This window comes from Wyeomyia smithii, chromosome 3 (genome assembly GCF_029784165.1).
Source record: "Wyeomyia smithii strain HCP4-BCI-WySm-NY-G18 chromosome 3, ASM2978416v1, whole genome shotgun sequence".
Taxonomy (NCBI): domain Eukaryota; kingdom Metazoa; phylum Arthropoda; class Insecta; order Diptera; family Culicidae; genus Wyeomyia; species Wyeomyia smithii.
Window position 1 is genome coordinate 185,704,419 of NC_073696.1, and position 13,476 is coordinate 185,717,894.

Consider the following 13,476-nt stretch of genomic DNA (forward strand, 5'->3'; position numbering starts at 1 on the left):
TTTTTTTATTTCATTCATATACTCTACTCAACAGTTTCAAATATTGTTTTTCTACGAAATTTAATGTTATTCACTAATTTGAAACTAAGTTTTGCGATGTGAAAGAAAATTTGAATAAAAATCTGTATGTTTTTTTTCGTTATTACATTAGTTTCGAAATTATGTTCTTCGTAATCATATCACTAGATTCATTCATTGAAGTTTTTCAAACACTGTTATCCAGTGTTGTATCTGGATCGTATACCACAAGAGATCAAAATAATGGTCGCAGAGGTCCTAATCTTAGAAAAAAAATCTGGATCGTAATGAAGCAGAGGTACTCATAAATGCAAAAACATAATCATGCAGCGACACGTCCATACATAGATGCAACCTGAGACGCTAAGCAAAAAATAAATTTCAAATCCAAATTTATGTGGGTAACGTTTTTGGCAGTGGCTTACTTCGGCAGGTTTTTGCATAAGACTGCGGCAGAAAACCACTACCGAAGACGTTCGACACCCCATATCTTTAATTATTTTTCAGTTTTATTTTTAAATAGTACAGGGAAAATGACTTGCGTTTTTTTTCGCGGACAATCATCATTACTTCCCCGAACTATGATTTTAAGAACTTTGTAGTTGAAAACATAGGTTTAAAGACCACGAGTCACCCCTGGTTTGTATTAATCCGAAAGAAATAAAAATGCCGGTTTTTTACCGGTTTTATCGGTTTTTATTTTTATGAATACCGAAATACCGGTTTTTCGAAAAGTCGGTAATACCGACCACCCTAATTTTTTTTTTTAATTTTTTTAACATTCCCAGATTGCTCATACGTTTACATAAAAATTAAAAATAAAAATAAACATATAAACTTATGTTATAATGACTGAAACAATATTCTCGCAGCAAACTGGCTTTGTGCAAATTATTGATAATGACTTCGAAATTTTTTATATCTTTCGATAAAAAAGACTAAAGTCTAAATATTTAATGTCAAATATTGTATCAAATTTCCACAAATTAAAATAATTTTCACTTAGGGAACATTCGTAAACGCGGGGGCCTAATGTGGTTGGTAACGTCTCTGCCAACCACGTACGACGCCTGGGTTCGAATCCCACCGCCGACATAGGTGTCGATGGTTGTGAGGTGGCGTGATCCACTCACAACCAACCCAACTGGTCTAGATTCAATCCTAGCCGACACCGGGAGATTTTCTGAGGCGAAAAATCTCTGGGATCACGCCTTCCATCGCATGAGGAAGTAAAGCCGTTGGCGCCGGTCCGGTAATAAACGGGTCGTGAGTTAGGGTCCTGGGTGTGGAGTCGCCTCCCTGGGCGTCGGTGATTGACCACAACAGTGGCAGAACTAGACCGACGGAAAATAAGCGAGAATAAAAAAAAAAAAAAAACATTCGTAAATGATAACAACCCGTTAAGCATACAGACGGAAAGCATACGGACGCAAGGCATAGAACGCTAGGCATAATGGATGGCAGGCATACGGGCACGAGGCATATGGACGCGAGGCCGAATGGACGCGAAGCCGAATGGACGCGAGGCCGAATGGACGCGAGGCCGAATGGACGCGAGGCCGAATGGACGCGAGGCCGAATGGACGCGAAGCCGAAGGGACGCGAGGCCGAATGGATGCAAGGCCGAATAGACACAAGGCCGATGGGAAGTGAGGCGGAATACGGTATTATCGTCATCATCACAGCCCTCCTTTAATAACATGTATTTCGCTTCAGGGTGTCATTTAGAAAGCAATACACTCGCGGCCTTCGGCCTACTCGCTATTCGAGCGAATGATGTCCTTACTAAGGGAAAGAAACTCTGTTTGAGTAGACCTAGCAAATCTGTAGGTCAGTCGTTTGTGTGCAAGACGGCGGGTCGGCGGCCGGCACGGACTGTGGAAACCACGGCAGCTTAGTGCCACCACGTTTCCTTGCCCTCGATTATGCGTCTGCGCCGCATGATTTGAAAAAATATTATGCCCAACCTAAACTCTTTTGGAATACATATACGCTTAAACTACATACGTAGAGTAAAAAATATCTGAATTAAATATAGAATTCATTGAATGACGCTTTTTGTCAATCATCAAGGGTGCAACATATTTTTCAATAGACTCTGCTGCGGAATGTATGTTGCAAATCCGGAACACATAGTCATGATAATTGGATCTCATGCGATCATACAATATCGTATTCAGCCTCGCGTCCATTCGGCCTTGCGTCCATTCGGCCTCGCGTCCGTTATGCCTTATGCAGGGGCGGACGAAGGCTGATTTGAGCTGCAGGCGAAGACTGATTTTGCCGCCCCCCCTCAAATTTTTATTTTATATGAAACGCATTTTCTATAGACTCGAAAATTTGATTAGACAGCATAGTCCTATCTTATGACCGTAGAGGACTACCAGTGTCTTGTAGATGATCTACTTGGTGTGGCAGCGAATTCTACTCAATCAGAGCGTCCCGCGTTCGATTTCCTGCCATTCCAATGTGATGATAAATTTCTCCGACAACGATACCATGTTGGTAGTTACCAGTGAGCCCAGGTACACCCACTCATCGAGCCCGCTTGATCACTCTGAACCACTGTTCCCTTAATCCCGTTTTGCTTTTCCTAATCTCCTAAATCACAGTTTTGATCCAAATACCCCCAGAAGGAAATTCTGGCTATACCACTGACGCCGATTATCATTCCAGAGTTAAATAACGATATAGATAACAAAATAGTCGCACGAGCCATCCAACTTCTGAACTTAAACTCATATCGTTTTCACCGCAGCGCCAAGTATATGTCGAACATTACATTCACAAACCAATATATTATAGCGTCGATGATTTTGGACCTATAATTTTGTCCTGAAGTTGTGTTCACACTCTGCCGGCTAAGTCATCAAGCTACGTACTAAAAACCGATTCAAGTACAAAGACCGATTAGAAAGGTAAGCCGATACACGAACCACAAATTTTTCAAAAGCACCATCTGTAGCAAAATATGGAAACGAAAATGTTTAAAAATGAATTTGTAGAAAATCACTATTTTGAATAAAAAAATAAATAAATTAACGCAGTGATGTAGCGTGACTGGGTGACACCCGGGGCGGAACATTTTGGGTGTCACCCCCCTTGGTTTCAGTGATAAAGACTGGAACGCACAAAAATTGGTCGACAAAAAAATCGTTTCTTCCAGTCAAAATTCGTAATACAAAAATCTTCGTATTTTTATTTTGGTAGTTCAACTCACATATTTGAAGGAAAAAATGTTCGTTTATTATTTTGGTTTGCCAAATCCAAACTGCCATGCCTTTCGCTTAACCCCTTTCATTAAATTTTGTACAGTGATCTTATCGACCTTATTCGCCGCCAAACGCCAGATAGATTTTTTCTGCTGCTCGTTTTCGATGGATTTTTTAGTTATTTTGATATTCCGTTTGACCAAGTCTCAATACTGTTCGACAGGGCGGAAATCTGGGCTGTTAAGAGGGTTGAGGGTCTTATGATACCACAACCCCGTTGATCGCATCGTACCACTCGATCGTCTTTTTCTCATAGTGGCAGCTTGCCAAGTCCGACCAGAATAGCACGTTGCTCTAGAAATGGTAGAAGCCGGTTTTTCAGGCACTCCTGGACGTAGATCGCTTGTTTGACGGTTTCGTAGTGATGGAAATGCCACTTTTTAGACCACACGTGCCTATGGCCTGCCAGACGAGGTATTTTTTTTGGAAACTTCGATAGTTTGATGGTTTTGAAAATTTAGATCACCTTCCTTTCTTCTGGTACGGTATAAAATTCCTGTTGCGGAAGCTGCTGGGAATCAACCTTCACAAAAGTTTCGTCTTCCACGGTCGAACTTTGTAAGCAGATTACAGTTTTCCAGATCACCACTTTACCGAGGTGTTTTGTTCGAAATCTTGGTTCGCCACCTTCTCCGTCTTAAACGTCGACAACCTGGCTCGTTTCTTGCCCCGCTGCACATAACTATGGGAGACAATTGGCTTGCCAGTGACGTACCTGATGGAAAGGTTAGGATTACGCATATAGTTCGCAGCCACCTTCTTCATCGTCGCTGCCACGTCTGAATTACGATTCCCGCCGCTTCCAGGCTTCCTGGCGGTCGACAGACGCTCACCGAACACTTTTAAAATATATGTTACGATCGATTTGTCCACATCCAGTAATTTTGCCAATTTGCGGTGCGAGAACGTCGGTTTCTCTTGCTGCGCGAGCAAAATTTTGACACGCTATACCTCTTGCTTGGACGCCATTTTGAAATCTGGAGTGTAACCGGTGAAAACTCAACCGGTGAAACAGCAACCATTGTATATACACTCAACTTTCAAATGCGACATTTCATGTTTTTGCCTTTCTCCTAGAAAGGTATAGCAATCACTGGAAAAACCAAAGGTATAAAAGTAGTCCCAATGGCCGAATGTCATATACCACTCGACCCCTTTCGACGAACTGAGCATTTTCTGTATGTATGTGTGTATGTGTGTGTGTGTATCTGCAACTCTTTTTTCTCACTCTTTTTTCTCAGAGATGACTGAACCAATTTTCATAAAATTAATTGCTAATGAAAGGTCTAGTTGCGCCATAGGTTGCTATTGATTTTCATTGTAATCGGATTTTTAGTTAAGAGGTTATGTATCAAAATGTAAAAATTACGAAACATCAATATCTCAGAAACCACACAACCGATTTCAATAAAACTGGTGCCAAATGATCGGGCTGTCTCCAGAACCCTTAACTTTTGAATTTCGTTATGATTAAACATATGGTTCAAAAGTTATGTAAAGTAAAGTTATCCTGAGGTTGTTTAAACTCACTCATTTTTCTCAGAGATGGCTGAACCGATTTTCACAAAATTAGTGTCAAATGGAAGGTCTAGTTGCTCCATAGGTTGGTATTGAATTTCATTGCAATCGGATTGTAACTTTGTCCGTTGTTCATAAAAATGTGAAATCACATAATGAAAGTAAATATATTGATTTTCTCCTAACGATCACTGGCTAATTAAAAGGTAGAAAAGTGATCCAAATGGCCGAATGTCATAAACTACTCGACTCAGTTCGACGAATCGAGCAATTTCTGCATAAAAGCATATATAGGTGTATATGTTTGTGTGTGGGTGTGTACATGTGTACGTGTGTATGTGCACCTTTTTTTCGCACTCACTTTTCTCAGAGATGGTCTGACCGAACCGATTTTAATGAAATTAATTGCAAATGAAAGGCCTAATTGCCCTAGAGGACCCTATTGAATTTTATTGTAATCTGATTTCTAGTTTAGAGGTGAAAATGTAAACTGATTTGAACAAAATTGGTTTCAAATGAACAGGCTACCTTAAAAACTCTTAACTTCTGAATTTTATGAAGATTGGACATGTGGTTCAGAAGTTATGGAAAGAAACGTGTTCTGGAGACTATTTAATCTCACTCATGTTTCTCAGAGATGGCTGGACCGATTTTTATAAAATCAGTGTCATATGGAAGGTTTTGTTGCCCCATAAGACCTTAATGATTTTTTTTTTACATACGGATTGTTACTTTGCCTGTTATGTTTAAAAATGTGAAATCCAGCTATGAAAAGAAACATATTCCGAAGACAGCTTGAACTCACTCACTTTTCTCAGAGATGGTTGACAAGTCTAGCTGCCTCATAACACCCTATTGAATTTTGCTGTAATCGGACTGTAACATCGTCTGTAATGTATCGAAATGTGAAAATCACGAAACTTCATAATCTTAAAAAACTACACAACCGATTTGAACAATATTGATATAAGATGAACGGGCTAGTTAAGGGTTAACTGATGAATTATGATTGAACACGTGGTTTCAAAGTTTGGCTGCCCTATACGTTACCTTTTCATTTGATTGTATTCAAACTTAAGCAATTGTTATGTTCTCTTTGAAAACAACGAAAGTCTATTATCTCAAGTATTACACGACTTATTTGAACATAACTAGTATCATACAAACGAGTCATCTCTCAAACTTACAAATAACAAACTTCATAACAATTTGATATGTGGTTCAAAAGTTTTGGAACGAAAAGAAATTCAAAGACTATTCAAAACTATACCTGCTTTGATCAATCTATATGGCCTCAACATGATTCAGATGTGGTATCGTACTATCTGAACGTTCCCGGTATCGCTCGTGATTAAATTGTTCGAAATCAAGAGTCATTTATTTTATTTCGCTATTTCTTAAGCACTAACATTACGTCAAATTTCATATTTTATACTTTAATTACAATATCAATATTTCAGAACCCAAAGAGTGAATAAACCTCTATTGGATTTAAGCATTCATGTAAATCTAGTTTTACAAATAATATGTTTGAATGAGAAAGGCTGAGTCTGACCGCTAGGTGGATTAATTTAGGTTTTTTATATGCATTTTTAACAGAAATACACCAATTTGAAGTCGATCAATTTTTGCGCGTTCCAGTCTTTATTAGCTAACAACCAATAGGAGAAAATATATATAGTTTTCGTGGATGTCACCTCTAAAGGATAACACCAAAGATGGTCCTGACTCTTGCAGTATCCAGCGGACACGATTGTCATGGGTGTCACCCTTCTGAGGGTGACACCCGGGGCAGACCGCTAAATGACATTGAAGTGAATTTACGTAATAATTTAATTAACTGACTCATAAGAACATCACAAACATTCAAAAACTGCTGTTTTTATTTGGAAACGCACAAAAACTAAGTTACGATAAATATGTTCTGCATTTAGTGGTCTATCATATGCGTAATGGTTCCTTTCGAAACAGAGTCAGAACCGAGTTATGTAAATTGATACATGTCACATTTTTTACCGTAATACTTTGAAAAGTAGTTCAAAAATATGTATATTAAAAACATGGACCATGTTACATGGAAAAACACATCAAAGCCACTATGTTAAATACGTTCATTGGATCCTCACCCATCACCATGCCAAATGGATTCCTCCAGAACAGGGTCAGAGCCGAGTTCTGGAACTTTCAATTTAAACCGATTCCATCGAAATATTACTACAAGGTATACAGCCCTAGGGTTGTATGAAATACTGACGTAGGAGGACTAAACACTGTCATTTGAGGTATTTCTAGTTACAAAGGATACAGAGTCCGTAGACAAAATCATTTGTTTGTTCAGTGACTTACGTATTTTTGTTTTCAGCCTCTCCTTAGAATTTTTGTTTAGAAATATATTTTATAAACACTCGAAAGAATTTCGGTTACACTTGGCAACTTGTGCCGGTAGTTTTTTTTTTGTGCAACAACATTTATTTGACAAGGCTCAAGGGTATCGTTGTTGTTGAAGAAGTACCAAGAATTTCTCGTAATGCGTTTAAATCGGAATCAACTCTATTTCTTCAAACATCAAATCCAAGGGTACTCACGTTATCATAATGAATGCTTTTGTCTTATTTAACTCCAATTAAATGAAATTTATCGTATGAATTCGAAGCCGTTATTTTGTTTGTGTTTTTCATTCAGTATTTTCTCCAAAACTATTTTAGACATTTTCAAACAGATGGCGCTTTTTTAAAAAAAATGATGGTTTGTGTTTAAGCTTTCCGGACTCGGAACGGTTTTGTGCTTAAAACGGTTTTCGTGCGTAGCTCGACGCCGTTGCCGGCTGATGTTTGTAAACAATCCATAGTTTAATGTTCGAAAACATCGCAAACTATGTTTCGGCTCCTGCCTGCGTTACAGAAATTTAATCTTAGGTTTTTTTCTTCAAGGCCCACTATATTCGGACTATCATCAGGTAAATTTGCGAATAAATTGAGTTGCGAGTGTATTTTTTAACTGTCATCTAATAATTAAATTCAAGGTGCGGGCAAATGTGGTGTTGCGGTGATAAGAGTGTCTGGAGATGCCAGCGGAGATGTAATTGGGCAAAAGACAAGATTCAAAGGAAACCCAACGCCGAGAAAAGCTTATTTGAAACAAATCTATCATTCCAAAACAGCTGAAACAATCGACAAAGGATTGGTTCTTTGGTTTCCCGGTATGTATAAAAGTTTTGAATCAATGCAACGCTTTACTGGTTACTTAAACTGAAAATATTTCTCACGCTCATATCAAATGCTCTTTACACATTAATGGCAAAAAACGAACCCAAGCGTTTTATCAGGTCAACCCACATCGATTTTTGATGGAATCCATGGTATTTTGACGTGTTTTGGCGTTTGATGTGTGGTAAACCGAAATGTAAAACACTTGATTTTGTGCTGTGACTGAACCGCAAGTGTATTACACGTAGATAAAAAATGTTTCATCTTAGCACAAATGTAGGGGGGGATTGTACAAAACGCACCAGCATTTGCGCGATTTACAACGCTTCTAATCATTTTCAAGTGACATTGAACGTGTAGGATGATTGTAGGATCTTTATAATGACGTTTATGACGAGGTTATTTCTAAAATACTCGATTTCAATGTCTTTTATAGTAAAAACTACCATTGTAACCAAGCAAGCTCATGACCAAAACGCACCACAACAAAGGCCAATATGCTCCAAAGCAGAAGGCCATGCCACTAGCAGAAATCAGCTCGCGAAGTGAGAAGTCTCAGAAATAAAATCAAAAGCAACGAAATGTGCACTAAGTTATCAAGCAAGCTCGTGCAAGCACTTCTTAGTGCATTCTGCCCCAATTTTAATTTTGATCGTTTTAGGTAAAAGTTGAAAGTTGGCGGAATAAATTGAAATACTCATAGTCTTATAAATTCCATAAGTGTAAAGGTTAGGAGAACCACAGTTTTTTTTGTATTGCTTACAAGGCATTAACTGCTTATATAAAATTCATGAATAAATACATGTGCCACAGCCAATTGCACAGTTTTTTAAGTATTTTAGTCATTAATGGCATACTTTTTTATGAGAACTGTAGAAAAGCTGGGTTTTTATGAGAAAAGCGAAGGAATTCGTTATAAAAAGCTACATATGTGAGTATTCAGGGGAATTATTAGCATGGGCCATCTTACCCAACTGGTGCGTCTTGAACGGTTCTCCCCTAAGTGGAATCCATTTCGAAGTAACGTGTCGATTTTTTATAGTGTAGTAGAGGTGGGCGATCCTTGATTTATTTATGATCGGACAGTTTTCAATCTTTGGGTAATCGTTTGTAGTTTTTATAAAATAAAACAGATTTTTGAAAAATGTGAAAAATGAGCATTTTTAGATGATAGTTTCTTAATTTATCCTTCAACCTTCAAAAATAAATAATTTTTTAGAGTGCATATTTTTTTCGTAAAGACAAACCAATAGCACAAATAGCAATCTTTGCCCAAAGAAAAGTCAGCAAAATTTCAGTTAAATCAAGAATGGTCGACTAAATTGGTTATCCTTTGTTTATATCGCATAAATGCACAAGTGTTCAGAAATGCACTGTTAGAGAAAATTTCAGGAAATACTTGCGATACAATTCCGTATACTATTTGTTTTGATGGAATATAAAAATATATTAATCCAACGTCATGCGATCGTGTCTTGGATTCCACCCTCCTACTTAGCTTTTCTGTAGCAATGTTACTAGTTTTAGATCATTAAAAAAAATTCTACCACTTCGCTCTAAACATTAACTTTCAGGACCGAACAGCTTTACCGGGGAAGATTCGGTCGAGTTCCACGTTCACGGCGGGCCCGCTGTGATCAACGCTATGTACGATAGCTTGGCATCGATCGATGAAGTTCGACTTGCTGAACCCGGGGAGTTCACGAAGCGAGCTTTCTACGCTGGAAAGATGGATTTGACTGAAGTGGAAGGTTTGGCCGATTTAATCGACGCAGAAACTGAAGCACAGAGAAAGCAAGCCCTTTTGCAAGCTGGTGGCGAGCTGTCTAAGTTGTACCATCGAATCAGAGACAGACTGGTGAAATGTATTGCTCACGTGGAAGCCTACATTGATTTTCACGAGGATCAAGATGTTGGTGATGATGTTTTGCGGACTGTTAATAAAGAAGTTGAAGCATTGATATCTGATGTTCGGTTGCATTTGGATGATCATAGGCGAGGTGAGCGACTAAGGGCAGGAGTTCGGGCAGTTGTTATTGGTGCTCCTAATGTCGGTAAAAGTAGTTTCGTAAACCTAATTAGTAATCGTAAGGTATCGATTGTAACTGATATCGCTGGTACGACACGAGATGTAATTGAAAGTTATCATGATATTGGAGGCTACCCGGTAATCCTAGCTGACACTGCAGGCCTCCGAGTTAGCACGAACGATGTTATAGAGCAAGAAGGAATCACGAAAGCTAAGGATTATGTTCATTCAGCCGATTTCATAATACTTTTAATCGATTCGAAAATTGTGGAGGAATATATGCAAACTTCAGCAGAGAATGTAGATCAATATTTGACCTATTATCTTGAGCAGCTTGGATACTGTAGGAACTTGTTAACCGATAGGCAATCCATGGTGATCCTCAATAAGACTGATTTAATCTCCGCAAAAACATTTGAAACATTAAAGTCCATGGCTTCTACCGAATTGCTGTCGTGTCAAACGCAAAACGGACTCAAAGAAGTGCTAAAAGAAATTTCATACCATTTGCAGCAACTATGTGGAAATCCAACTAAAGAAAGTCCGAATCTAAGCCAACAGCGGCACCGATTTCATTTGAAACAGTGCGTAGACTGTTTGGAACGGTATCTACATTATATGGACGAAGGAAAAAATGTAGATTTGGCCATCGCTACGCAATATCTGAGAAATGCGACCAGGTGCATCGGTAAAATCACAGGTACGATCGAAACAGAGGAAATACTGGATGTGATATTTAGCAGCTTTTGTATTGGCAAATAAAGATTTTGATAAAACCTGTGTTGAATTGGTTAATTTTGAATCAAAATTGTTTAACTTATTCAAGTGTAGTGGTATCATTTATTGCCAAAAAATGTCATGGATAGGAAAACATATATTCTCATGTATTTTAGCACTAGCACAGGCAGACGTCCAAGCTAAGTTCTCAACATGTGTAAACTTTTGTACTATGTACTAACAATACGCTACCAGCAGAGGAAACTGGTGAACCGCACTGGAGATTACAGATAAACTTCCACGACGCTAGTTTTCGATCTCCCGTCTGTGTTTTTTAATTTCAGGTAGTGTGGAGTTCGACCCATTAAAAAGAAGGGGTGGGCGAAACGACTCTTTTGCAAGAGCAGCTCTGAATTGTTCACTCACCGTTTCGAACCGACTCATATGAACGGCTTATGGTTCAAAATGATTCCTGAGCGTTGACAGTTCGTGTTGTCCCGGTAAACTTCGGGCTCGCACGAACCATCAGTTCTAGTGAGCTCAGAGAACCGTGGTTCTTTTTTACGAACCGGTTCATTTGCCCACCCCTATTAAAAAGGTATTGCTTCAGGGAGCGGCTTTTACGCTCGGTGCAACCTCCTGGCTCTATCAAGTCTCCCAGCTAATTAACTAACTAACCTGGAGACTAGCAGTTTGCTAACACTGGTGTGTGGTCAACCTGTCATCTGCTTTGCAACTCTAGGACTATGTGATAGGTAGCTGCACAAACCCCCCTCCAGATGTTCAGGTCTTCACACATCCTCCAAACTAGGTTGTCCGGAGTAGTGTCTGACTACCATCATGTCGCACTGCGCAAGCGCAAAACGTAGACGTATGAAGAAGACATACTCAGCAGTCTCCTCCGCATCCACGCACCCGTGGCACATGGGGGACCCCGCATGCCTGAACCTGTGTAGATACTTCCTAGAGCATCTGTGTCAGGGGGAAGTTAACTTCTCCATAGCGCCTTCCAACCCATCCGGATACCACTGGAATAAGTCGGTGCGTCCATCTACTCTTCCCGGAATTTGACCATTCCTCCTGACATCTGATCATATAGATCTACTGGTATCTCGAATGCCGCTTGTGTCACGTTAGTCGAAGCATTTTACATCCTTTCTAATGGCTATGCTGATAGACATCATGCCGGACAGGATGCAGATTGTGTTGTAAAACTCTCTACGCACCCACAACCCTCAGACACATGAGCCTGTACTTTTTACTTTACCACGATAACTGTTATGTCTTCGTTTAATGGTGCACTAGCTCCAATTTTTGGAGCGCATCTAGTCTTCGACCTTGCGTATACAGTGCTTGGCCGTCAACTCGACCTCCTCGGTCGACTCGCCGTAGACCTCTTGTGTGATGTCGTCTGCAAAGCCGACGATCAGAATTTTTGCATGGAACTTAAGAGCCAGTTCGCGAGAGCCACAACCGCCTTTCTGAGGGACGTTGTTTTGATGTTCTCCGATTGGGCTGAAATTTTCAGCGTTTGTTTGTCTATTCAAGGTAGGAAGTTTTGCAAAGTTTCAGTTTTTTCCATTGAGGTTAAGTGGGGTAAAACGGCCCTTGAAAATTACATGTCCAAAAAGGTCCAAATACTAAAAAGTGCAATAACACCTGCTAGACTTGATGGATTTTTCTAAAAATTTGTGGTGTTATTCTGCACTAAGAGTACTTCAAAACTCATGGTCACAATATATGGCAAAGATATAAATTGACGAAAAAAACGCATTTTTCTTTTAAAAATTGTCAATTTTCAGGATCATTCTACTCTTTTCAACATCGCTAGAAAAAATATCTGAATATGGCGTTTTGTAGAGCAACTCAAGAGCTTTTATGTCATGTACAAGCCAAGTGTGCCAAATGGGGTAAAACGGCCCTAGAAGGTTTTTTTCAAAAAACCGTCAAAATAACTAGAATCATTATAGTTCCTGCTAGACTTAATAGATTTTATTGAAAGTTTGGGTAATCACTGTACCTTATCAGAGCTACCTACTGCACCAAAAAATACGCAATTTGGGGTAAAACGTTCCTTGAAGATTTTTTTTTCGAAAATGCCGTCAAAATCACCAAAACTGCAAGAACATGGGTTAGACTTGATAGGTTTACCGAAAATTCAGATTAATACTCTAAGTTAATACGAAATTAAGGGCAAGATGACAAAAGTGACAAATAGATTTACATAACGGAAAAAAATTTCTTGAAAAATACTTGGCGATTTTCGGGGTGCTAATTTCTCTACAGAAAAGGTCCAGAACCCGAAGTTAGCATGTTATAAAACAACTACAGAGCTTTTACTTGGCATAATATCCAGATGCATCTTTTGGAAACTGACTAAAAAGGACTAAAGTTTTCCTTGATTTCAAGAAAAGCATCAAAGATACTATCGATATGACGGTTGCGAAAATAAATAATTCCAACCGAGTTCCTACTTATCCGTGGAGCAAATAAAATCGTTATTTGCACGATTCCCTGCAATATTCATGTAGGTAATACTTGGCGCAAAGGAAGATGGTGCTTTGATAAACGTTGAAGAACATCATGAGTATAAATTGTTGAGCATTAGTGTTCAAAGTCGTGATTTTTCTAAATGATTGTTCATTTTTATTGATACAACAGCAACCAGAGTAACATGATTTTTTGGCCAACACTCTGCAAAAAGCGATGAATGAGG

The 13,476-nt window shown here is 39.0% G+C and overlaps 1 protein-coding gene across 1 annotated transcript; it reads left to right on the forward strand.

Moving 5' to 3' along the window:
- Positions 1-7,654: 7,654 nt before the first annotated feature.
- Positions 7,655-10,844, forward strand: LOC129728651 (tRNA modification GTPase GTPBP3, mitochondrial). The gene is made up of 3 exons (XM_055687103.1): positions 7,655-7,764; positions 7,831-8,007; positions 9,589-10,844. The coding sequence occupies exons 1-3, from the start codon at positions 7,683-7,685 to the stop codon at positions 10,803-10,805; spliced, it is 1,476 nt and encodes a 491-aa protein (XP_055543078.1). The 5' UTR covers positions 7,655-7,682; the 3' UTR covers positions 10,806-10,844.
- The last annotated feature ends 2,632 nt before the right edge of the window (positions 10,845-13,476 follow it).

Excerpts from the sequence above, each read along its gene's own strand:
- LOC129728651 (XM_055687103.1), top strand. The coding sequence starts at position 7,683 with ATGTTTCGGCTCCTGCCTGCGTTACAGAAATTTAATCTTAGGTTTTTT. Across the intron at positions 7,765-7,830 it reads TATATTCGGACTATCATCAG|GTGCGGGCAAATGTGGTGTT; the intron begins GTAAATTTGCGA and ends ATTAAATTCAAG. Across the intron at positions 8,008-9,588 it reads ATTGGTTCTTTGGTTTCCCG|GACCGAACAGCTTTACCGGG; the intron begins GTATGTATAAAA and ends ATTAACTTTCAG.